The sequence below is a fragment of the Pezoporus occidentalis genome, unplaced genomic scaffold (genome assembly GCF_034315485.1).
Source record: "Pezoporus occidentalis ecotype Australia unplaced genomic scaffold, CSIRO_AGI_Poc_V1 ctg261, whole genome shotgun sequence".
Lineage (NCBI taxonomy): Eukaryota > Metazoa > Chordata > Aves > Psittaciformes > Psittacidae > Pezoporus > Pezoporus occidentalis.
The window spans coordinates 393,643-421,191 of NW_026914513.1; the positions used below are offsets into that span (position 1 = coordinate 393,643).

Consider the following 27,549-nt stretch of genomic DNA (forward strand, 5'->3'; position numbering starts at 1 on the left):
CATTACCTCTGGATGCCCCAAAAGCATGTCAGGGCTCTTGTACACACCTATAAAACAACTGAATGGAATACATACCTAGTAGGAGTTTCACTATGAAGTAGAAGATTCTCAGTAGGTGGGTAACAGGTCTAAGGAGCTCAGTCAGCGGGAATAATGCTGTCATATGGGACTGAACAATGGGCACTGGTAAAGGCAATGACAAAGTACATTTCTACAGAACCATAATTTTTTTTTTCTTTTTTTTTTTTTTTTTAATGCAGGGCAGAAGGGGAATGGGTAGAGCAATCAATCCTTCACTAGCTATCATCTGGTACTCCAAAATGCTAGTGCACATCAATATCACTTCTGAGTTCTCCCTTCTGTGAAAATGCACTGTGTTAGCATTTCATTAAAATAGCATTTTTTAATTTAACAATATTAACCATGATTTTACATGCAGGTGAGGGAAAAAACAAACACAAACAAAAACCTCTGTTTACCCTCTGTGGCTGGGAGATCTATGGATGGGCAGGCAAGTAACATTTTGTTGATACTGGTCTTGTCACCATGTCAAATTACCTGATGTGCAGTGACTGTAAATATTGCCTGACAGAACTCCTAGTAAAGCTAAGATACATACCTTGTAGCTTCTTACTTAGCAAAGCTAAGATACATACTTTGTAGCTTCTTACTTAGCAGTTACAGTGAAAGCTTAGTATCTTAAAATCCACATAGTGCTAACCATTGTCATAAGGAATTTGAACTGCGCTTCCATTTTGTAGCTATTAAGACAAGAAAAGTTACTAGTTTGGGTACTCTGAACCTTAGAGAAGTATCTTTCACTTCAATGATTACTAAAGAAAGAGCTGCCCAGTTTGAGGACTGGCAAAATTCAAAGACATAAGTACTTGAATGACAGTACTCAAATGAGAGATTTAACAGCTTATTATTTCAAGAAAGTCAACAAGCCAAACTTGGCTTTCCTTATATACTTTAATGGAGACAAACAGAAGAGCTCAGCTGAATACACTGAAAAGCATTTTTAGTAAGAAACCAAGCCTGTTACCATCACTTGTCTAAAAGTCAGTATCTTGACTTCCACTAAGTTATATTGACTTCCTAATTGTACAATTCCATGTCAAGGGCACTTGACGTGGATTACCTTATACTTGAAACAGACCCTTAGTGCTTCTGTCATGTAAGAATCCTGGAATACCAATGCAATGCTGAACTCATAATGTTAGGCACACAGTCCAGAAAGTGAAACAATTGGAAATAATTTTTATGTCAGGCATGGGTTTCTGTTGCTACAGGTCAAGTAACAATTGAACTTCAAAGTTACTTCTGCTGTCTTTAAATATGATAGAAGAAAATGTTTTAAAGTAGTAGATGCCCACATAGTGATATAATGATTACCCTGAATATGTGATGCCTAATTACCACAACAGTACCTGTTGTATTTCAGTTGCATCCTCCAACAGGATGGTGTCACTCTGACAAAAGTGGAATGAAGTAGTGAATACATAGCTTTAAATAACATCACTGGAAACTGATTGAGCAGCTAATTTTTCATTGGTTTTCTTCCTTTTCCTGCCAATACTTTGCCATGCAATATATTTTATTTACTAAAAGCCAAACACAGGCACCTACAAGTTCCCACAGATCTGTACGCTTTTGGCACAGGCTGTTAGTGCACATACTCTCCATCAGGAGAATTATTCTAATTATATCTATTAATCAAAACTTTAGGTGTCATTCTGAGATAATACACTGACATTTATTACACAGTAGCAGAGAGTCCTGGTTTTGATGGCATTAAAGATTATTTCAGTTGGCTTTGGTGTAATTATTCTGTGGCTGGCCAGCTTGCTGCTGTAGGTGCACTTGGAGAAAGATAGATGTCTGTATTCTAGTTTGAGTGAAAATAACAACTTAAAAATGTATAAAATTTTAATGTAAAACTACCTCCTAAAGAAGACAGTATTTGTACTTTCAGATTTGCTTTAGGTTTTGACTATTTACTACAAAACCAATATAGAGTTGTCTAAAGGATTTTCTTTCTCTAGCAATTCACAACAGATTTTTATTATTTATTCCCCAAGATAAATCAACATCTGAAATGGCTCAGATGTACTACAGCTTTCATATACAAAACTATTATCTTCTATTAAAAGTTTGCTTTCTTTGGAGAACAAATAAATAATATCAATTTCCAGGATGAAAGGGGAAAAACAAATCCTCTATAGAACTAGAAAGAATTTTTAAGGTGTTTTTTGTAAGAATCATAAAATAAGTTGGAGACTATTTGCATCAATTGTAATTTCTTGCAAGCTATTTTACATGATAACATATTATTTAATATTCAGTCACTTGGAAGTAGCATGCCAAAATAACTCCTGAGTACTTAAGTAAAAGAGATGAAATATAACGAGCAACTCCAAATCAGAATATGTTGATGTTATCTAAAAACCTTAGTGTGTCTCTGGGAGATATTACGCTTCATAAAATGAATTCTTAATCCTAACAGACACAAAGAGAAACTAACTGGGGAATGTTAGCCTACACTTGGATGCAGTTTGTGCATTTTTTTCTGAATTCTTATAGAAAAAAGTTTTAGTGCCTGGAGTTTGTCTTGCAGCTCTCGCGTATTTTCAAGTGTATGAGGACAGTCACTGCTTTTTGCTTTTATTGTGCTATGTAGCTTAGAGGACTGCATGTCTCTCCAAAATTCTGTGCTTTTCATTGAAATCCTGCCTTAACCATGCTGATTATTATTCAGTGCTTAGACAAAAATATGGGCAAAGGCAAATTTTCAGCAATAATACCACAGCATGCAGGAAGGTTCTTCCTTTTCATGAGTCTCTGTTCAGATTCCCTGTTCTCCATATATTCCTGAAAGGGATGACCCACAAGTCACTGCTAAAATGTCTACAGCCTGCAAGATGGGGTCTCTTGGGGGAGATCCCCCATTTCAAAATACTGTGATGTAAAAGTGGCAATTTCTGTACAACCATCAATAATCTTTAAACTCTTTAAACCTGTTCTCATCTTGTACGGGTAGATTTCTCATGGCACACCCAACTTAGTAACGCAAGTCCCATTAGCCTCCCCATGCAATTGTTCTCCACGTCATACTGGCCCTTGTGAAAGTTCTATCCCAGCTATCAGAAGGCTGGCTTTAAAGCAAGGCTTAACTTCTTTCTATACTTTTGATACAGGACACATTCAGGTTTGCTTTGCTGTTCTCCTCAGAAATGACAATGAAGTGCCAAGAGATTAAATTCTGCAGCAGTTCTGCTGCTGTGTTTCTAACTATGAGAATTTTGTGCCTTGACTAGATGCTGGGTAGAATGAAAGTATTTTAAACTTCCTGTAAGAAAACCAGCCTATACCAGGGTGGCTCACATTAAGTTGTGGTGGCTCACATGTGGTGCCTCACACTCATATTAGATTGGTCATTACTGTTGATAATAAATATTTTCATAAGTAAGTATGGGGTTTTGAGACAACGGTATTATTGTTTGTTTAAACTATCATAGCATGAGGATGCCAAGCAAAGAAGCAATAGTATCATAAATCCTTAAAAAGGACAGCGATTAAGTGTACTTGCTTTTTCTTCGGCAATAGAAAAACAAAGCCTCTGTAGCTCTCAGCAGTGCAATTTTCTGATGACAAAACTATCTCCTCAAAATCCTTTCAATATGCAAAAGCTAACCTCTTCTCTCTCCACTCAAATATATGAAAAAATGTATAAAAAAATCACAACTCAGTGACTTCAGATCACAAACACGCTCAGAACTTAATTGAGGATGAAACTACAGATTTGCTATTTGTGCAAGCAAAATATTTGCCCATACAGTGCCACAGTACTAAGCACTACCATTTATTTGATTTGCACATTTAAAAATGAGTTGAGAATTTGCCCTTTGGGGTTTTATTTGGGTTTTGGAGTAGGTTTTTTGTTTTTGTTTTTTTTTTGTGTGTGTGTGTTTGTTTTCTTTCTGTTTGGGTTTTGTTTTGTTTGTTTTTTTTTTTCTTTTTACAGATCTGACAACATTCTTTTGTTTGCAGACCCTGTTATTTCTGAGCTTGATTCTGCTTCCCATAATATATATATATATATATATATATATATATATATGGGACTGCATCAAAAGGAGCATGAGCAGCAGGTTGAAGGAGGTGATCTTGCCCATCTACTCTGCTCTTGTGAGATCTCACTTGGAGTATTGTGTGCAGTTCTGGTGTCCTCAATATAAGAAGGACATGGAACTGTTGGAACAAGGCCAGAGGAGGGCCACAAGGGTGATCAGGGGACTGGAGCACCTCCTGTATGAAGATAGGCTGAGAAAGTTGGGGCTGTTCAGCCTGGAGAAGAGAAGGCTGCATGGAGACCTCATAGCAGCCTTCCAGTATCTGAAGGGGGCCTATAGGGATGCTGGGGAGGGACTCTTCATTAGGGACTGTAGTGATAGGACAAGGGGTAACAGGTTAAAACTTAAACAGGGGAAGTTTAGACTAGGTATAAGGAAGAAGCCCTTTACAGTAAGGGTGGTGAGGCACTGGAACAGGTTGCCCAAGGAAGTTTTGAATGTTCCACCTCTGGCAGTGTTCAAGGCCAGGCTGGACAGAGTCTCGGGCAATGTGGTCTAGTGTGAGGCGTCCCTGCCCATGGCAGGGGTGTTGGAACTAGATGATCTTAAGGTCCTTTCCAACCCAAACCATTCTGTGATTCTGTAATACTCACTATAAAATTAAGGAAAATACACAGAAGTGCAGGTGAGTTCACAGTTCATAAATCCAGCCTATATGGACTAAGAAAAAGACTGCATTTAAAAAGAGATGCTCTGCCTTTAATCACTCTCCTTTGTTTCAGAGTATTTAACAATACTGTTGTTAATACTTTGACTGGATTCACACCACAAATTCAATTGATAAAAATATGAGATACAGAAGGTAGTGTCATCTTTGGAGAAAGTAAGCTAAAATGTATCTTGAAGGACAGAAAAGCTGGGAAGGGGGGCCGGCAAAATAAAAGCAATGAAAACAAAAACTAAATGTCCTTTTCTGCATGATTCCCAAAGGCCCCATTCTAAAGAATGACCATGAACCTACCTATCCAGATAAGACAAGAAGTAGTGGATGAAAACCAGACATTTTCTGCAGTTTGGAGAATGACATTTTTGTTTTTCAGCATCAATTTTGCAGAGAACTATTATCTTAATAAATAATGGGAAAATTTACTTGCTGAAATTTTTCAGGCATAAGAGAAAACATGTACTACAGCATATTCAAAAGTAATCTGATCACCCTCATCTCTAACAGAGCTGTGTGGCAAAAGCAGACTTGCACGCTGCTCACCAAAAACGGGATCTGTGCTTGCAATTCACGCTTGCTAGAAAAGACAGCATGTGCATATGTAATTCTGTCAACATGTATGCAAGTGTGTGCAGGCAGATTAAAACTTCCGAGATTAACTTTGGAAGAGTGCTTAGAAATCTGCATGTGCTCATTAACATTGTATGGATGTCTAGTGTTGTTACCTGCTGTATCACCGCTCTTGATCTTAAATGTGTAGTTGGTTGATTGCTGGTTAACTGTTACTAACAAGGCAAAAAACCACTGTGAACTTAATTTGATTGAAACCACCTGGCTGAACAGTTTTTCCATGTGACAATCATGAGCGAATAAATCATGAAGAAGTAATAAATACGCTTTTTCTAGTACAGGAATACATACAGACAATGAACGAAGTAACCAAAAGACAGATACCAGAAAAAAAAAAGGTAGTTTTTCAAAAAATGCATAAAGCAACCTAAAAAGTGTTTGCCAAAACATGTACTGGATGTTAAATGGGTTAAAAATTGATTGAATGAAATTTATGGAAGAAAAATGGGCATCAAATATAATAGGTACACCTGCTGAAACACAAATTATTGAATATACTAAATATATTTGGTATACTGAATGATCACACTTTTTTTTTTTTTTGCCAGGCATTCACCAGTGGTCACTGTGAAAAAAAGACATTGCACCAGACAGACCTTTGGTCTGAGCAGTTGTCTCTCTATTGAAGGATATTCTTTCTCTACTGAAAACTAGTTCAGGAGTACTTCTCCCACGTTGCTTAATACTGCACATAAATCTTTTTATATCCCATAATAAATACCAAGGACATACTGAATTTCCACAAAACCACAAGCACCAAGCTTTATAAACCAGCATGAGTCAAACTAAATAAAATTCCACCCGTTACACTAATGGAGTTCCAAAGTCCCCCAAAGCCCAGAAACATTGGCACAGGGTACACTTTATGTAACAATTCTGTGGAAACCCCTTAGAAGTGCTGGAGTAATTCTCTGCTTTTCCCCTACCACAGGAATGATCCACAAAACAATATAAAATCAGTTCTCGATTCAATTAATTTTCATCCAGACAAAACAAAGAAGATGCCTGTAACTTGGCTTCCTTTACTTTCCTGGAGGCTTTATGCCATCAGTGCATTATCAAGAGAAGAACAACAAATGGCCCCCATTTGCCTAAGGGTTTAGATTAGAAGCTACAGTCAGCAAATGAAGAGCCATTCCTATGTGAATTTGGAAATCACTTGTTTCAAAGTGCTCTCACTTTTTCCTCCTGCCCCCCAGAAAATATTTTTCACAAGAAATAACAGGTTGGTTTGGTTGCTTTTTTTCACAGCAGAGTTTTCTTCCAGGGCTGAATTTTAGAAACACAAATAAGCAGATGTCATATCCAAGAAACACAGTTTCAGGCCTATAAAAATACTTTTCAATATTACTCTAAGCTTTATCACAGTAACATCTTAATCTTTCCCAAGAAAGATAAAATAACACAGTTTAGCTCCACTTAGTTTTAAAAGCAAGTATTTTCACAGCAGTTCGGTGATAACTCAGCACTCCTGCAAAATAACTGAGGACTCTGTTATTAGAGAGCACCATTTTCTTGGGCACTGCATTTAACTGTTAAAGTATTCCATTCTATCAGAATATGAGGACACTTACCCTTTTCCAAAGACTTACATATGCTGATGTCAAGATAATGTATTCCAGAAAATCCCAAAGCTTGAAACAAATTCCACAGGGACAAGATACAGTCACTGGACTAACTTTCTGTTAGGCCCAGCATGTGTGTGAAAGTGATCTTACCTTCAAATGTAGTATTATGGACGGGGTGACTGAGGTAGGAAGGATCAACCTGGACTAGAACTGACTGGCGAACTATTAATCTGCTACAGCCTTTTTAGAAAATAAATTCTGGAGACATTGTGTCAAAGATAGTTTAATGCCAGTGTCTTACAAAACAACATTAAAAATAATCCCAACATAGGTACTGATTCCATTAACATCTTTATTGAATGACATTTGCTCATTTTGATTCCTTTATTCTCCTGTCCTCATTTTCAAATAGGACTTAAATAACTATTTTTCTAGAAAATGTCAATACTGAGATCTGTTTACAAAAACATCTCAGACCACCCATTACCATAGTATTTAAGTAATAATGGTGTATGATGAGTCCCTATCCCCTCTTTTGCCAGTTTAACCACTACCAGTTGAAACAGTAATGCAATATCTTACAAAAATAATTTTCAAGATTTGTTTGTGTATTTTAAGGAAAGTCCAGAAGTATTAACATACTTTCTCTTTTCCAAAAAGAATACTGACTATCACACTACTATTCTGTTCCATCTGGCTTCTAAGTTTATTACATTGTCCTCTTTTTGGTTATCACAGATGTGATCTTTAGGAAGGAAAAACACAAATATGCTCCAATGAGGAGAAGTTTAGGCTGTGATCCTGAAAACATATATACACTTCACACAGCCACAAAACACAGTCCCATCCTTGAGAAACTTAGAGTCAGATGACTAATGTAATGTAGTCTGTTGTAGGCAGATATAGAATCTTTTGTGTATTGCACACTGTAAACAAGTAAACAGTGTGTATTTTCAAATTCTTAATTATATCTAATCACTAAAAGTGATAGTCAAAAATTAGCCCTAAACAGATGCATTCTGACTCTAACGTAATCTAGGCCAGATCCTGAGACTTGGCTTTGTCTTTTTGCACATAACTGCGTGCTGACACCAAAATAAGAAGTCAGCCTTAAGGCCTTTGAAAAAACCAAGGTCATCATTTACCCAGGCTTCCATTTCCATTTACCTCTCTCTTGACCCATGTAAACTTGCCAACTCATCCTTTCTTTAATTTATGCTAAGTACTCAAACATTTTAGCATTTATATGAACAGAAGAAAAGTAGGGGTAATGAATATGAAGTGATACCAAAATTTGAAAAAATGCATCTTTAAATGACACTCCTTTTATAAAAGACATTAACATGTAGACTATTCTGCAACTAAAACCGATACATCACCTTAAGAAATCTGATCCAAAGGCAATTGAATGTTCCAATGTCACTGTTACAATGTATAATTCATGTTGCCAGCATGACATTATGATTTAAGAGGCAAACACACTTTGCCTCCTCAGCAATTATTTTTTTTAAATCGTATGTGTTAAAGATTGTGTAACTGTATCAACCATTTATGATTTCTCTCACAAAAGCTTCCCAAATCTAAACATTTTCTTCAGTCTTTTTTTCGATAAATTGGCACTTAAAGTGGATGTATAATAATGTATTTTGACTACATTATTTTTTTTTAAGTAATAAAAATCAATCTGCCATATTTCCAAAGTTTTCTGAATAGGCTTCAAATGCATCTCCAGTAGTCTATGCTACTTCAGTGTTAAATAATGAGGTAGTACATTGTTCCAAAATTGTTCTGAATTATGTAAACCATTTGCTACATGCTGTTTGGACTTCATTTTTTGTTTAGAGCTGTTTGGTAAAGCACTATTTTCTGTCTTCTCTGGCGTCCTGGTTTTGTTTTTCTTTTGTGGAAGCTTATTACTATAATTTATTCTTTTAGCTTTTGCCTTTTCCTCTTCCTCTCCTTCTTCCTCTTCTCCCTCATCCTCCTCTTCCTCTTCTTCCTCTTCTCCCTCATCCTCCTCTCCCACATCCCCTTCCTCTTCTTCTTGTTCCTCCTCTTCCTCTTCCCCTTTTTCTTCTCCTTCCCCTTCTTCTTCCTCTTCCTCTTTTTCCTCTTCTTCCTCTTCTTCCACTCCCTCTTCTCCCTCTTCTTCCACTCCCTCTTCTTCCACTCCCTCTTCTCCCTCTTCCCCTTCTCCCTCTTCTTCCACTCCCTCTTCTTCCACTCCCTCTTCCCCCTCTTCCCCTTCTCCCTCTTCTTCCATCCTCTCTTCTCCCTCTTCTTCTGCTTCCTCTTCTCCCTCTTCTTCCACCCCCTCTTCTCCTTCTTCTTCTTCCATTCCCTCTTCTTCCACCCTCTCTTCTCCTTCTTCTTCTCCCATTCCCTCTTCTCCCTCTTCTTCTCCCTCTTCTTCCACCCCCTCTTCTCCTTCTTCTTCTTCCATTCCCTCTTCTTCCACCCTCTCTTCTCCTTCTTCTTCTCCCATTCCCTCTTCCCCCTCTTCTTCTCCCATTCCCTCTTTTCCCTCTTCTTCTTCCACCTCCTCTTCTCCCTCTTCTTCTTCCACCCCCCCTTCTTCCTCTTCTTCTTCCATGCTTCCTTCTCCCTCATCTTCTTCAACTCCCCCTTCTCCCTCTTCTTCAACTCCCCCTTCTCCCTCCTCTTCTTCCTCCCCTTCCACTTCCTCATTTTCTTCCTCCCCTTCTGCTTCCTCATCTTCTTCTTCCACTTTTTCTTCTTCATTTTCCCACTCCTCATTTTCATCTTCTTCTCTATCCTCCCCTTCTGTCTCTGCTCCTTCCTCTTCCTTATCTCCTGTTTTGTCTTCCACTTCATCCTCCCCTACCTCCTTAGTCCTCTTATTTGCATCTTTCTCTTCCTGTTCTTCAGATACTTCTTCCCTCCCTGACAATGATTCTTCTAATTCCTCCCTTTCACCCTCTTTGTCTTTTTCATTCTCACTTTCTTTGTTTTCATCTTCATTTTCCTTTTCATCTTCTTCCTCTTCTGCCTCTACCTCTTTTTCTTCCCCTGCCTCTCTGTCTTCATCTCCTTCCTCACTCTCATCTCTTCCCTCACTTCTAACCTGTTCTTCCTTTTCTTTTTCGGTGTCTTCCACTTTAGTATACTCCTCTTCCATATCCTCCTTTTCCCCCTCTCTCAGCATTTCTTCCTCTATCAACCTCCATTCCTCATCTCCTTGCTCTTTGCCACCTTCCTGATTAATCTGTTCCATTTCTTCTGCAACCTCGTTCTCACTGTCTTTTTCAGCCTGTGATTCCTCTCTTTCATTTTCTTCCTCATTATGTTTTTCCTCTTCATCTCCTTCTACTGAAACTTCATCTCCATCTTTTTTAACCTCACTCTCTTCTTCTTCACTCTCAATTGTTTCATCTAGTTTTTCTTTTTCACTTTCATCCTTTTCACTGCTTTCACTCTCCTGCTCTTGATTAGATTCCTTCTCATTCTTGATTTCTAACTGTCTGCCTTCATCAGATTTATCTTCAGAGTTTGTTTCTTCCTCATTCAAGCTTTTTATATAAGTCTGTTCTACATATTCTTTCTCACTGTTTGCAGCTTGCATCTCCTCAATCTCATTATCTTCTAAGTTCAAATCTTTCACATCTTTTATTGTTTTAATGGCCTTCTGGACCTTCCTGCCTTCATAGTATTCCTCATCTTTTTCCCTCCTTTTAAGTACAAATTTTGCAAGATCATTACTATTTTCCTCAGTTGAAGATGATGACACAGATATTTGTTTCAAAAAATGAACATTCTTTTTAAAACCTCTCTGCTTTTCACTGTTTCCTTCTCCTCTGACACATATTCTTTCACATTTATCAGATTTTCCAACAACATCCTTTATTCTGTTTTCACTTTCTATTGCTTCTTGACTTCCTTGCTTTTTAACAGAACAGTATTTTTGTGCAACTACTGAATCAGTCTGGGGCTGATCTCTGGATGCAGGAGGAAGTACACTGATTTTTAGGAATTGCTTAGATTTAATAGCTTTTGACTTGTTATAGGAAGAATTTGTTCCTTCAGTCAGAATTTGCTTTTCAGTGGGAAGATCCTCTCTGACAAGTTCATGATTTTCCGCATATGCTTTTTCCCTTTTCACCAATCTGCGTTTGTCCCTACTGATTTGTTGAACACCACTTTTCAAAGTACCAACAGTTTGTGCATTCCCAGATTTACCTTCTATTTTAATTTTTTTGGCCACTGGCTTCCCCACAAAGGCACTACTTTTTTCAAAGTCTTGCCCTGGTAACTCTGAAAGTGAAGACTGCTTTTGTAAAGAGCCAGAGTCTAATTTTGACCCTTCCTTCACTAAATCAGAATCTTTGTTTTTCAGCCCACCCTTACCATCTCTTTTCAGTTTCACATTTTTATTGTTCTTCTATTCCACATGAGAAGCAGAAAATTAAAAAGAAAGAAGGAAAGCATTAAAGACAAATGACAGCAAAAGAAAAAGGTTACAAAAACATCTGAACAAGAGAAGAAAATTTGTGTGAGCAAACTAAAAGATGGCATAGAACGTACAGTATTTCACATGAAACGAATTTACAACTGCCTGTACTAGAAGAATGTAACATTCTCTTGATGGTAAATGTACTGCTACGCCTTTTTCACTATCCAAGTACTCAAAGTGAATGCAATAAGAACTGTTCAGACAATATCATGCCCCATAAGCTAAAGAGCATGCAATGCATGAAGTTGTGTGAACAAAAGGGAAAACTGCAGCTCCCTTACACCTTCCTCCACCTTTCCCCTTGGGAAATCTTTTGATATGCTCACTTTTATGCTCTAATAAATTAGAAAATTTGCTGTCTTTCTACTTTAAATTTTATACTTATTTAACAAATTCTGCAAAATAATTTTCAAATACAAAATTACAATGCAATATACAAAATGATAAAATGCTGTGATCATTTTAGGAGTCAAATAGAAAGGTAATACAAAAGCATTTTAATTTCATAATTAAAATCAGTATTATTGTTCCTTTATATATATCCTATGGTGAATATCTGTAAATAAAATCTTTACATTGTGTCTCAGAAGTCAATGAAAATAATATCAACAAAACCAGAGATATGTATGTAATCAGCTTAATTTACGAAGTGTGTACGATCGATTTTCGCTCCTTAACTGATGAAGTATTATATACTCCCATCTTAGACTATGCTGAATACTCTTATGTGCCTGCACAAATTCTCTCTGGCTTCAGTCAGCTTCTTAGGATTTTACCTTGTGGATATTCAAAAAATCAGCAAGAGGGGGCCTACAAAATTTGCTCAGCTTTTTTAAAACTCAAAGCAAAACAATAAAGTACAAGGATAATACAAGAATTACAGATCTTTTATACATCGGTATAAGTATACAGATATATATATATGATTAGTTACGGTACCTTTTGTTTCTGGAGTGGTGATAATTTCAAGGACTGGTCACTGGGATTCAATTTCATTACATGTGTCTGCAAAAAATAAGATCTATATTAAAAGAAATAAATATGACTAATAGGGAAAGCAGCATGAAAGCCCAATTCTACTAAACAGGGCTTCAGACAAATCTGTAAAATCACATAACTATTTCACTTTCACTCCCTCACTTACTGCATAACCAGCTTAGATGTCAACATCTAAACTGTCTCTAGAGGTTAAAATCTACCTCTCTTATAGCCCACAAGTGCATTTTAGATGCACTGTGTACTCACCCTTAATTGCGGCTAAAAATATAATGCCTTACTCCCTCATCATCACAACCTGCAATATAACATCCAGTTTGATACTACAGCCTTGACAGAACATTGTTAAAGAAACATTACATAGAATAAATTTTCATTGGAATCCAATCTCACTCTTCTACATAAGGCAAAAAAAGAAAAGGCAAGGCAATGTAGAATACTACTAGGTGGGCAAGTAGAGTGAGATTTTGGTCATCCCTTCCCATATACTCGAAACAACAAGGAAATGTTCTCTGATGCTGTTTGTTAACTGTTTGTGGTTTAATAACAATACTCTTTTTCAACACAGTGAGGACAGACAGTTTAGGTTTTGACTCCCAAGAATTTGTGTTGTCAATATGCTATTAAAGGTTTTTCCTCCTCGTCACATCGATAAGATGTATGTTGCCACAGTTTAGAAAAAATGAAACTACACTGCAGCAGATTATTTCATTCAGATTCAAGAAGAGCAATTCTTTTATTTTGTGTTTTGAGAAGTTTGCCTGACTTTTTAAAAATTTATTCTTTCATTCTGATTAATGTTTTAAAATTGATTCACAATGCATTTAAAACCAAAAAAGTCTAGCACATAAGGTGTGCAAAAATTACAAATAAATGTCTCGCTAAACTAATAAAGGCCACGTTGTACATTATATCTAAAACTAATTTTTTTCTTGTAAAAGAAAGTTTTATAACTTAAATGGTATGCACTGATTGTTAAATTACTAAGTACAAACAAGTAACAATTCCTGTGATAAGTGCAATCCTTTTAGCGTAACTGACAACATACTCTGAGCCAGCACCACAGCGGGTCCCTCATTTGTTTTCATTCCATTGAAGTTAAAAAAAAAACAAAACCAAACAACAAACACAACATCTTTTCAGTGCAGTGCATTAAGACCAGGACATGCCCTATCTGCCAAGAGAACAAAATGTTTTGGAGAGGTGCACAACTGATAAGGTGAACATATTTTTTAAATAAAAGAAATATGTAGGAACATGCTTGGGAATCACAAAATAACCAAAATGTCTGCATTTGGGTCTTCCCTTTAATATGATCCACCTGTACTAAATAAGCTCTTCTTGAAAGAGGAAAGGACAGATTTCTGCTTAATTTCCTGCAATTCTGTCTTGGAAATCCTCAAGAAAATGAAGGTCAGAGATAGAGATCACCATGTGGTATCCAGTGTCATTGTTTTCTTTCCAAGGTAAAGAGGAGGGAGGGGCTGCACTACCTGGGGCTGCTTCAATCTCTTATTACAACATTCCCTTATTACAACTTTACTTGGAAAATAAAATCAAACTTTAGCATTGAGTAATGACTATGAAACGCATGCTCATTTAACAGTGTGTCAGTACCTCTTGGTGTCACATAGGATGTTCTGGGCTAGCCATGAGTTCTGCACTAGAATTTGAAACATAATTTAGCTGCTTTATTCTTTCTCTGCATAAAAATGACTGAATCACAAATTCTTTAGTGGAATATATTACCATATTTAGGATGTCAGTTGTATCTCCAAGGTTTCTGTCATTATTTTCATTATCTGAATTTTCTTCTGCAGAGCGTTCACCGGGTTTATCCTTCTGATGATTCTTTTTCTTTACTTCAAGGTAAAATAGGGGGAAGTAAACAAATACCATAGGAACAAGCAATATGTAATCAGCAGAACACCCCATTCTTGTAAAATAGATTATCTCTATTTTGCTGACACAGGACTGAAGTCCTGAGATTCCTGATTCCTCCAGCTTAAGATATCGCAGAAACACTTCCAGTTTTCATCAGTATTAACATCAAAGGTAGCTCAGCAATGTGGCTTCAGTACACTGTAGATCTCTGACCATTTTTGCAGGCTTTCAAAGCATAAATATTACATGGGACAAAGTTTCTTTTGGATAATCTTTTTAATAATAGTGTACCACCTAGACTAAATTAGCTGCAGTCATCTACATTAAACATTATCTGCATAATGGATGGAGAGACAGTGAATTTAAATCCAAGGCTGCATCATAAAAATGTACCTATATCACTTTCAGGTTCACCTCAAGTTCATCAGGTAGATGACCAATTTCATATGGCACATAGGCCTCAGAAGATTCTAAGGGCAATTTAAATTTCACCGCATTGTTTCTTAGAACCAGAAATGCTAATGGACATGGTGGCAGCTTTATAAATAATAATCTTAATTCTAACTGAATTAATTACTTTCATATTGGATTTGACTGTCCAATAAGTCTGAGCTAACTTTTACACAGAGCAGTGCATTCTGCACTCTAGCATCGCTCTTCCTGGGAAATCACACATGCCCAAGAATCCAGATAAAGTCAGAACTGCTCTAGAGAATCTGTTTAAGTCCAGTGCTGTATCAGTATCATTGTTATGTAGACTTTGCATTAGCCGGGGTATTGCAAATCATTATTATCTTAGATAACAGAGAGTGAAGAACACTTTTGCACTTCTTCACTTCCAAGTGATGAAGAAAGATGCCATAAGAATTAGTAGACCCAAGGTCTCTTGTAGGCCCTTCTGGGTTTTCAAGATTGTTCCTAATCAATATTTTTCTGTAATTTTTTTTTTTTTTTTGGTGAAAATGGAGGAAGCGGTTACTAATCTCACAGTGGTTTTGTGAAGTTCTATTTCTACAGAAGAAACCACAGGTACAATTTAGAAGTTGTTTCTCTTTCACTCAGCCCTCATCTAAAACTTTGAGCACATTTTCCAAACATGACCAGTGTGAGGCAATGTCTTGTATGCATTTCTCAACTTTCATGTCTGTATTCTGACAGATCCTACTGAGGCAAGACTGAATTTAAACCTTTCAGGTTCAAACTGAGCATTTGTTTATGAATGATGAGAGCCAAACCACATAATCATCAGAAAACAGCTGCAAGATATGGGGACACTTCACCTTTTTTATGGCGCCTGCGCTTCCTAGGTTCAGCTTTAGGAAGATCTGTTGCAGAAAACCAGAATGCACTAGTCTTGCTTGTCACAGGTAGTGAAGATTTTAAGAAGCTTTCTCCTAGTGGAGGCAGAGTTTGTGCCATTCGACTAAACTGTTCTGGTGACTTTTCCTGCAGAAGATTAAAAAAAACTTACATTGAGAATAAGAGCAGAAGAATAAAATGTAAGCAACCTTTCAGTATTTTGTTTTAGTTGATGATACAGTGTTGTAACTTTGTATGGGAAACATAAACCAAATGTCTTTGATATTTAAATTATTTACAGTCCTAAAAAGTGGAGAAGTATTGTCCAGGCTTTGGCTGGGATACAGTTAATTTTCTCCCTAGTAGCTGGTGCAGTGCTGTGGTTTGGCTTTAGTTCTAGAACAATGCTGATAACATACCTATGTTTCAGTTGTTGATAACTAGCGCTTACCCTGATCAGGGTAAGGACTTTTCAGTTTCTCATGATCTGTCAGTGAGGAGGAGCACAATAGCCAGAAGGAAGCATAATAGGTATATAGTGGGGTGATATTTTAGGTCTCCGCACAATAACCTCAAGCAGCCTTAAAATACAGACAAAGGAGAAAAAGAACTTTGATTTTTACTTAAAATACTAGCATCTCAAGTAATGTTGAAGTATTTATTCCACAACATCAATACAGTTTTACAAAGTAAATGTGGCTTTGTAGTAGTTTTGTGGTAGCCACATAAATGTGACTCTGTGGTAGAGACAGGTAAGTGAAATCATCCAACTCATGCCGTTCAATGAAATCACACGGAATGTGTAGCTGAGAGAAAGGAGAAGCAACTACAGGGTCTTAGGATCATTTTAAGCTGATTGGAAACTTTCTCCTTTGATATCTTATAAAACTATGGGCTTTTTTAATACATTCAAGGACTCAAAGGGAACAACAAAAAGAGTTTCTTGCTCCTTTTAAAAATATTTCTAACATGCTAGAATTTAAATACAAAATCAATTTGATTCTTCTTCATAGAAATAAACAAGCAAAATCTGACCAATGGCTATCTTCTACCTGCACTCAATTTTGAGACTGGAATAGGTATTCATTCTTCTTTTTATACATCAAAATTATACACATAATTTTACATTTGTGTGTATATTTACATTTACATACATCAAGAATACATTTATCTGCTGGGTACACATTGTGACTTTAAAAGTGACTTTATTTCCTAATAGAACTATGGCAAGTCTAAACAGCTCTGAATTTACCCTCTCTCGACGTCGCATTCGTGCTGATGTTAGTTGTAAGGTGTTTGTTAGTAGTAAATCTCCACTTATTTTAGAGATTGTAGCAGTCAAAGACCTTTCATGTAAATCTTCTAAGAGCACTTCTTCAAATCCTTTAGGTCTTGGAGCAGCAAAAACTAGCATGTGACAACCACCACATGCAACCTACAGCACCAAAAGAATTATCTGATTATTTCATTAGCAAGAATCAGTACAGGGACCCCATTTTCTTACAATCATCTCTAGGGGTTTAGAATGTAAGAAAAACATAGTGAAAATAGGAGACATTAAATAGCTTCAAATCTAGCTCCAAATGATGTTAGCAAGATAAAAGTACTTAATTATGCTTATTAATCACTAGAGATCTATGTTCACTTCTTGATAAAATACAATATATTTGTATTGAACAGAACTCAAGATAGGTCAATTAATAGAGAAGAAAGCAAAGATATTTCAACTGTTTTTCAAGGGATTTGTGATAACTATTTTTATGCAAGTTAAATGTGGGCAACACTGATAGCTTCAGTGATACAAACCTAGGTGTTTTATCCTAAAATCCATAAAAAGTAAAGCAAGTCCTACACCCTCCAACAGACAAAGTATTATTACATAAAGATCAGAGGTTTCAATTTAAAAAGTTTAAAACCCTCACCACTTCTGATAAAATGTCCTTTAAGTCCAATAAACAAACAAAAGTGAGCAACAGAATTTTGCTCCAAATTTTGCTCAATCCTGAGTCATGTTTGCATTTCTGATGCTGGCAATTCTGTGACATTTATTTCTTAAAATACCTCAAGAAATAGATTAAAATAATGCCATAAAGAGAAAAGAGTATTTCTGCTTTCTCATCCCATTTGGATTCAGAAAAGCAACTCCTCCAATTTTTCTAAGGTTTAAAAATATCTCACTGTACAAATCATCTTTAAAATTAAAAAGTTGACACACTGGTGTTTTCAGAACAGATACGAGTTTCCCCCTACTGCCAACAACCCCAGAGCAATATATATATATAAATAAAATATTTAATTTTATAGGCTGGCACAGCTCTACAGACCAGAACACTACCAAATAAACCCCTGAAAAGCAGTCTAGATGTGTAGTCCAAGCCAAATAGATTCTAAACTAAATGAAGAGTGTGGTGAGAAAATATGATTTCCTTTTTATTTAAACTTGTGTTGTCTACTAATTAAATGTCATGGAAATAAATATTTCTATAATGAGATTTCAACTGTTATTAATAACATTTCATAAAAAGATAAACGTTTTGATGTCTGAGAAGCATGAACAGGAGTTTTACCAAAAGGACTGTGAACTTCAAGAAATTATAACACAGAGTGGGGTTAAACTGATTTGTAAAATTCTCTTCTCCAAGGCCTAACTTGCCGTGTCGCCCATCTCCAAAAGTAAACATGAGGCCATTCTCTGTATGTGGGAAAAAAAAGGGGGTCTTATCAGTAACAAAGATTTAAAATACAATTAGGACGAAAGCATCACAAACAAAGTAACAGCCCATGGAAACAAGGAATGTTTTTCTTCCAAAAGCAAACACTGAACAATTATTTTTAGATTTTCAAGAGATGAATATGATAAAAAAATATACATATTTTCAGGCAAAGTACTGCCTGAGATGAGAGTTAGTCTAGATAATTTGTAAAACAAATACTTGTTAGCAAGGTATGATAACGAGATTATAATTCCCCAGGAGATACTGTATACAGAGTTATGCATGGCATGGCTGTGGATCTGGTTTTCTCACCTGTTCACTTGACTTTTTGAGCTAGTAAGTTTGTATATGTCTTCTTCTACTGCTTATTTTATAAATAAAGCTTTTACAGTGTAAGAGAGAGTCACTGGAAGTGCATTTCAGATTTTTTCATTTACATACCTGCTATTACAGCAGTATGATTTTCCCCACATGTAATGTTACATATTTTATACCTCCTCAAGTGTTTCACAGACTTCGGTACTGAAGTTTCAAAAATAAAAGTACCATGTCCCAGCTGCCCATGCTGTCCAAGTCCAAAAGTATATACATTTGTCTCTGAAAATATACAGCAAAAGTTAACAATAAATATGCTGACATATACATTATAACCTGCTTTCTATTACCCAAATGGAAGTCAAATTACATCACCATCAAAAAAGCAGTGTTTTATGAATTAAAAAAATGTACCAACTAATCAATACATTTATCAATTAATAATAAAATGCAACAAAATAAAAACCAGGAAATTAAGTATTAAAATAAATACACAAAAGAATCTTGAATTGTTCAATATGCAATATATTTTCTAACATACCTGCAAAATAATCCGCTTATCACATGTACACAAAATATTAGCTAATAAAAAATTTTATGGGAGTCTATGTAATGCAATTAATTCAAGACCATAGTGTTTATACACGTCAGCACTTTCGAGTATAGTAATCTCATCCTAATTTCTGGTTACAAACATCTACACTGTCTGACCCTAAATTTAATAGGTTAGACCTCTTTAAACTGATATTAACTTGTGCATATAGATTGGAACAATAACAATTATTTTCAGTGTTCTGATCAGCTACCAAATCAGCCCTGCATTAAATACAGAGAACACTATAATTGTCTTATCTTGTGACAGAATAATCACCTTTCCATATTTTGTCTGTTTAATGGATTCTGTGCCAGGAAAGAAAAAGAACTTCTTCAAAGCAATAAAGATTCCTGCTGTGTTCATTTCTGGCACTGCATCACAACAGGGGAGACTGTAAAGCTTGGAAGTCTTGATGAGGTCATGCTTGAAAAGATAAATTCAGACACTAAGATTTTTTGGGAAAAGGAGAAGTTTTTCCTAGAACTGTATTTCCTGCCCCCTTCTTTTCTGCAGGTAGGCAACAAGAAAAGCTGGAGAAGTACTACTTAGGTACTTGAAAAATTATTATTAAAACCTGAGAAAATTGGGAAGAACAAAAAATATTCTACTTCAAGCAAAAAGAACTGAGACCTGGGAGCAATGTATCATTACATCATTGTTATGAACATAGTGCAGAGCATGCCTGCTCCTGCTGCACAGACACCACCAGGTCAAAAATCTCACCATGTACAAAAGCGAGGAATGGCCATTCACAGTGGAATGTGCGGAACAACAACTGGCAGAGAATCTGCTTTTTAAGAACTTCTTTATGTCAAGGAAACAAGGCCACTGGAATAGCAAAGTAAGTTTCAGTGCCACAAAAGTAATTTATACTGTGTGACCAAATTCTCAGAGCAGCCACAGAGTGGAGAAAAATTAAAACCAAATTATGTTACCATTCCTTCAAACTAATCCTTCAGCACTGTCAGGGAAAGGGAAAGCAGAGAACAGACCAGATTCCATATCCCATTACACACTTAGTAAACTCTGATTTCAAAGGAACCATGATGAAATACTGTAACAGTAGATATGGAAATATTCCTTCTAGGAAAGAGTTTGCCTTTTCTGCCCCCTTTAAGTTGTTCCACATTAACATGCCATGAATTCACACCATAAAAAAAAAACCCCAACGGTTTCACACAAAAGTGATCGCAGATGACTTTTTCTTTTTTAACTAAATACAATAGTAAAGCTCCCTCTGCTGGCAGTTTCAGTGCTTTCAGTGCAAGAAAGCAACTCCTCAGGATCTTAGTAAAACAAGAAGAAATTTTATGTAACATTTAGACTTCTGCATAAGAATCAAGAAATTACACCTGAAAGACAGGAGCTTTCTTTAAGCAAACCAAAGTCTCATATTCATTTTAGTAAATTACTTTCTCAGGATGGCTGATCCCTTAAATTCTTTTTGGAGTACTGTGTTTGTCTATGGAAACTGGCCATTTTCAAACTGTATGGCTTTACCTGATTAACATAATTATTTTCAGTGAAAATAAAAAGTGGGGTTCTTTTCCCACATTATCTGTAGTCCTACCTTGAAACAATGCCTTCTGAACTTGTGTTTAGAGCGAGCTGCTCTCAAATGCTAACTTGAAAAGTACAGGAAACTATTTTCTTTCCTCTGTTTCTACTGACAATGAGAATGGGCCAACCCAAAACCAGGTTAGAGAGGCACCTAAATTTTGCTCCTCTTGAATTTGCTTACTGATCAGTCATCAAGGCACAAGAAGACAAAAACTTTGCACATTTCTTAAATGATTCACCTCTCTGTGAAGAAGTGAGGCCAAACTTCAGTAATCATCTAATTTAGCAGAAATTACACATTTCCTCCAACTTGTCTTTATAAATGCCTAAGAAGAGAAGTCTATGGCAAAGCAGTCTTACAAACTAGGTGATAAAATGCCTCTCCTCAGTCTCCCCTCGCCCTGCCTCTGCTGTCCACTTGGCTTTGTGGTAAGCCATCTCAGCAAGCCAGGTTTGGGGGGAGTTTGCCATAGGAAACTATGGAATGGTCAAGGAGGCAGTGCCACAGTGGTACAAGGGGAGAGGAAAGACTTCTGGCCACATCAGCACACGGGAAGCAGCACTGCCTCCAATGCATCACAAGGAAGGCTCAGCTGTATTAGCAGCATCCAGAAGAAAAAGCAGAAGTCCCATCTTAGCCTCCAGGCAGGAACTGCTGTCTCCACAGCATGAGAAGGACCCTTGAAGAACAGAAAAATGGTTCAGAGCTTGTACAGAAGCCGTGGCTTCATAGTTCCAAGTGACCTCCAGCACTTGAGTGCAAGGACTGCTTCTCCTTTACTTCCTACATTTTCTCTTTTGCAAGAACAGGGATATTTCCCTTTAACTGTTTATCTTCCACCTTTGTCAACACAATACTATCCACTCTTACAATAGTTTTATTTTTAAACAGCTGAAAAAAGTTACTGTAAAAATCCATTGTCAACACAATACTCTGTTTTACCAGAGTTAGTAACTGGATTTGGGGATTTCAGTATAAACAGTATACAGACTTAAGAATGGTTTGAAAAATCTAGATAATCCTATATGGTTTGAACAGTTCTGTCATGAAAAGGAGGAGCTTTTTCATCCTTTTCATCCTCTTTCAAAAGGGTATCTTGACTTTTTAAAAGACATGGAGAAAGAAGATGAAAAATCCAAAATTTTACATACTAACACACAAATGTGCTGTATCGGTATGTCAAATGATCTATTCTTGAAGGACTGCTTCTCTTTTTCGTTTGAAGAGATATCTCTGCTTTCCCTCCTTTCAAAGGATAAAAGGACGTAATATATCCTTTTATAGACAGGCTTATTCCCAGAGGATCTGCCATCATCTGAAAAAACCTGGAAGATATTAAGCCCACTCCCAATCATCTGCTGCTTCTTCTCAAATTTCTAGATTCACAAATTATTATTATTGTACCTTCTAAAAAGCTTTATTGAAAAAGTTTGCAAACTGAGATTGCTGCTCTGTCATTTTTTTTTTTTGAAAGTGACAATACCAACAGCTTCCATTTTTAGTAGGAAGCATTTACAAATGTTGTGGGAGGTGGATGCATTTTCTTTTCAGTCTCTGAGAGAAGTCACCTGGGATGAGGATATGCTCTTCTTGAACTGATAGACTGCTCTGAAATGAGCAGCTACAGTGAGAGAAAGCTTTTACACAATAGGATTTTTAATTGTAATTCTGCTTATTCTCTAGAAAAAAACTGCAAATACTAAAGGCAGAAGGACAAATAAGACTTGTAAAGAAGATGGTTTCCAATACCATATTCAACATTTTTAAAACCTTGTATCTTTAGAAAGGTTTTTTCCAAATCTTTACTCTCAACAGTTTAATTTTTTTGTTCTCTCTGAAAAAAGATTGAGTTTCCCATTTTGGAATCTCAGGAAAAAAAAAAATAAATAAATTAATGCATACTTTCTACCATTTATTCTGTTACTTGCTGGAGAGATTCCAAACAGTAGCTTGATTTAATAACCCAAATGGTCAGTGGTTCTGACCATACAAAATTGCCAATAGAATAGATAAGACAGTCATAAAAGAGAAGTCAAATGAAGCGCTTTGGAATAGACTAATTACGTATGAGAGTCAGGAAGAAACTTGCCTCATACTCAGTAAGATAACTGCATTATGCTTTCTTCTAATTTGATAAACCCGAAGTAGAACTGATGACAAGAAATGAGCAACAGTTTCTCCATATGACATTTTCTCCTAACCTTTTCCAGTGTTAAATGAGATAGATAAAACAGGGGAACATACAGAAGTCAGACACTCACTTCTAATTTTTTAAAATAAAAATGACACATCCTGAAAAAATTGAAAGACCCTGAAAAAAATGAAAGCCGCATCTGTATATACCATGTTACTAAAGCCAAACAGCACCCATTTTCATGGAAGATGATACACAAAGTTCAGAATTTTTTCAAAATTGCAGTACTTTCCTAATTTAGGAAAATGAGCTTAAAAGAGGCATAAATATTTCTGCTCCTCTTTAAAGCTATATTCCCTCATCAGAATTCTGAATTTGTGGTCACATCATTTAATCTCAAGATGCAATATACACTTCAGTACTGATTTCAAGTTAAGTTTCTGGTGCAAAGTCTGTAATGCACGTATGCTACACTCACTTTTTCAGTTATTGCAGTGTCCAAATCTATATTTTTTTCCAAATATTTTCCCCAAAATTTTGAGTCAGAAAATTTTCTATATGGCAACATTTCTTACGAAGTATCTTTTACTTGAGGCAGTATTTCCATTTTCTGTTCAAAGTGTCTTAGGTAGAAGTTCACAGCCTATTTAATAATAGCTGAATCACACTAAAAAAAACACGTTTATCTGACCTTTTATCACAACAACTATTAATCATTAGGAAAATGTATGTTGTTGGAGGATATTGTTTTCCTCTCCTCTGGACTCAACTGGATCTTCTGGCACTCAATGCTTTGATCATCAACTACCAGCTAAGCCAGCACTGGACTTGTCTTCTATTACAAATCTACTTCCATAGACAAGTAAACCTTGCATACTAAGACACTGACTTACTGTCATGGTTTAAACCCAAGACACTTACTATGTTTCTTTCTTCACTGTCTTTGTTTCTTGACATTAATATTTTGCCTTTTTGTTTTAGCTCTTGTACATGTTTCACTATAATAATGATGTCATCCAGGTCTACATCTTCATACTAAATCTCTGCAACAGTCATTTGTTATAATGAAATTTTATCTCAAGAAAACACATTAAAACAAAACATCTCTTAGTTGGCTGCAGATTTATGGTTAATAAAATAATCAATAATTATAATCAAATTATTTCTGCAGAATTTCACTTTATAACCCATGAAATAATGCTATGCTTTATCCATTTTCTGGCCCCAAATTTATGTTTTTTTTTTTTCCTAATAATGATAATGTGATTTTATGTAAAGAAATTCATTTTATGACATAGAATACTGCCAGGGTAAGACTGTATATAGGTGGAAGAGAGACAAAGGCATTGAAATGTAGCCAAATGTTTTCATTATTTTCTGGATTGGCTACTGTAGTTTTCTCAAAGGAGTTTTAACCTACACAGAGTCTTGCAACTTGAGTCATTGTTACACATACACTTTCCCAGCACATCACTTCCACCTTTACTCTTTCCAGTGGCTTACAGTAAAATACCACATCATATTACTTACGATCTCCCTCCTTTGGATTTTCAGTTTATATTTTAGAAATACTGGTTACATTACCTTGAAGTCACACCACCAGATTGCCAAAAGATGACTATTTAGCATTTTCAATATATAGATTTGAGGACTGGTATCTATACATTCTCCTTGTTTATATAGCTTTTGCATTTTGTAGGAGATTAATTACAGACATGTCATACAGCTGTGGAATTCATTACAAGCCAAAGTCAAACTTCCCTTTCCTGCTTCTATACTACTGTAGTTCAGGATAGAATTTGTGGAAATAAATAGCTATCAATACTGCACATATCTCTTTGAAAAGTTATTTTTCCATTGACACACAACCATTTAATAGTACAATAATATACAACCTCTTCCAAGTATTATACATACTACACTGTGAACTAATATGCAACAGTTGTATTTAAATGTATATATACAAGTTATAAAAATCATCAATGTCTATATCCGTCCTAGTTTGCATGCATGCTAAAGATTCTGCTCAAAGTCATGGGTAAATTCTGTATCATGAGATAACTTAATCCATTTAGGAATCTAGCTGATTGTGCATGTCCAACACTATTAACTATTTGACAAATGACTTCCTAAATAGTCAGGGTCATTAAAATTTACTAGAGAATGTAAGCTTTCTTCTAAAATTTTCCTCTTCACACCAATACCACTTTCAAAACTCCTTAGAGGAAAGGAACATCAATCATCCTTGCTGCACTAGGAGATGCTGGCTCCTTACAATTCCAGTAACTCAGACTCTGTAAAGTATCTCTTAAAATGCAATTTATTGGAGCTAAAAATATAAAGAAAAAGAAAATGTTATCAATAATCTTATATCCATTCAAATGTCGGGAATCCTGAGCTGTGTGCAACTGAACAGGCCTCCAGCCAGGCACAGATCCCATTCATGGAAGGTTACCCCATTTTGGTCATTTGAGCTCTTACAGGATTTTCTTACAAGCAAAATAACTCTACTCATCACTTATACTGTGAAATAAAAAGGACATTCACACGGGAACTTGCTGCTGAAATTTTAGATAAAGGCAAGGACACACAAGCAGTCGTTGTTGCTACCTACTTGGTACTGTACTGCTTGGTGGAGTAAGCTCCTCCTACAATTAGCTGGCTAAGTTTATCTAGCAGACAAGGGATATGCGCAACACAGGCATGAACATCAAACTACACGTGCAGCATAGCATAGGCCTGCACTTAGGTTAACTGTTACATGGATTTCTACCTCTTTGATGTACAGTGGTCTTCCAGCTAGGATCACTTAAGATTTAAGATCACATCTTACATTTCAGTGGGATTTAAATTCTTTTAAGTGAATTGAGTTTACTGATTAAGTTATAGTGCTGTAAAAAAAGACAGGTAAATTGCATACCTGTAAGCACCACAGTATGTTCTCCACCACAAGCAACCTTATTAACCTTTTCCACAATTCCCATTACAGGCTGTGGGACTCTATTGTTCTTCAGTTGTTCAGGCATTAATCCCAGTTTCCCATTCTCAGGTTCTCCAAAAGTATACAGCTCACCATCTCCTGTGAAAATATAAAACAGAGCAGGGTTTCCAGCATGGACTCAGAAGCAAGGATGCAAAAGACTGCTGCAGATACACATCAATACAATAGAGAAGTGTATGAACATTAAGGGATAATTGAGCATTACTTGTATAATTTCCAAACAGCTGTGCAAAGCAGTCTGCTTTGATGGGACAAGGGGCTAAATTTTATCCCCATCCAAGATGAGAACCGCAATATCTACCTGCAAGCAATCTAGTCTGCTATGTAAGTCTGAATTACTATTCAGGACAGCATTGTATATATCCTTCTACCATAGTTAAAACTGGAAAATGTACTTTTGTCCTGGGTTCAGCAGTAGCAGTCATTTTTCTCCTTCTTGGTAGCTGGTGCAGTGCTGTGTTTTTGACTTTCAGCCTGGGAACAGCGCTGATAACACCGATGTTTTTAGTTTCTGCTCAGTAATGTTTACTCTGACCAAGGACTTTCTGAATCTCATGCTCTGCCAGGGAGGAGGGGAAGCTGGGAGGAAGCAGAGACAGGACACCTGACCCAAACTAGCCAAAGAGGTATTCCATACCACAGCATGTCATGCCCAGTATATAAACTGGGGGCAGTTACCCAGAAGGGTTAGATCACTGCTCGGTCGGGCTGGGTATCAGTTGGAGGGTGGTGAGTGGTTATATTCTCTTCCCTTGTTATTTCCCTTATCATTATTATTATTGGTGGCAGCAGTACTGGGTTTGTGTTATACCTTAGTTACTGGACTGTTCTTATCTCAACCCATAGGAGTTACATTTTGGGAGTGGGGGGAGGAAGGGGGGGGGGTGAGCAAGCAGCTGTGTGGCTATGTGTTGCCAGCTGGGCTTAAACCACGACAGTTCTTTTTGGCACCCAATGTGGGGCATGAAGGGTTGACATAATGACAGATCTGACTGGAGTGTGTCTAAGTGTATTTGTGATAAGCATTTATTGTTTTGGATTAATAGTCACTCGTCACAATGCTGATGATCTCGGAGTTTCAGCATGTCATATCATTGCTGTATTTACAATTTATGTACTTTATCTATATGTTATACATTTATCTAAATTTCTGATTTTCTGTCCTAAGGGTTCCCAGCTATTCTAATAGGTCAGAATGAGGGTTACATAAAAAACATTTCCTTATTCCCAGGAAAGCTTCAAGTTAATAGCCAAGTGTTTTCCACTCCTGAAAAAGATTATCTGTGGGGTAGTGCCTGCATAGCAAATTGCAGCCCACAATTTGAAGTTGCAATTAATTACCAAAATAATCATCATACACTACTATGTAAGAAAAAATTTGGGGTTTAATCCCAGTTGGACATAAGAAAGCACAAGGACAAACAAAACTCTCACACGGAGCTAGTCCAAGATAAAGAAAGGTTTAAACTAGTGTAGGAGCTGCCTGCTAAAGCAAATCCTAAAAGGTAGCTACCATTACATAATCAATGTAGTAACAAACCCCAGGCATACACTCCATTATTATTTTTGGAAACATGCAGATTT

General features: G+C 36.4%; 1 protein-coding gene across 1 annotated transcript in view; it reads right to left on the minus strand.

Moving 5' to 3' along the window:
* Positions 1–8,311: 8,311 nt before the first annotated feature.
* RPGR (retinitis pigmentosa GTPase regulator) overlaps positions 8,312–27,549 on the minus strand; it is a 39,836-nt gene continuing 20,598 nt past the window's right edge. The window contains exons 7-14 of the mRNA XM_062624096.1: positions 25,885–26,043; positions 18,801–18,956; positions 18,213–18,337; positions 16,898–17,080; positions 15,627–15,792; positions 14,212–14,324; positions 12,406–12,471; positions 8,312–11,394 (exon numbers count right to left, since the gene is read on the minus strand). Of these exons, the coding sequence (XP_062480080.1) occupies positions 8,737–11,394; positions 12,406–12,471; positions 14,212–14,324; positions 15,627–15,792; positions 16,898–17,080; positions 18,213–18,337; positions 18,801–18,956; positions 25,885–26,043 (3,626 nt within the window). The 3' untranslated portion in view covers positions 8,312–8,736. The remainder of the gene's footprint in view (positions 11,395–12,405; positions 12,472–14,211; positions 14,325–15,626; positions 15,793–16,897; positions 17,081–18,212; positions 18,338–18,800; positions 18,957–25,884; positions 26,044–27,549) is intronic.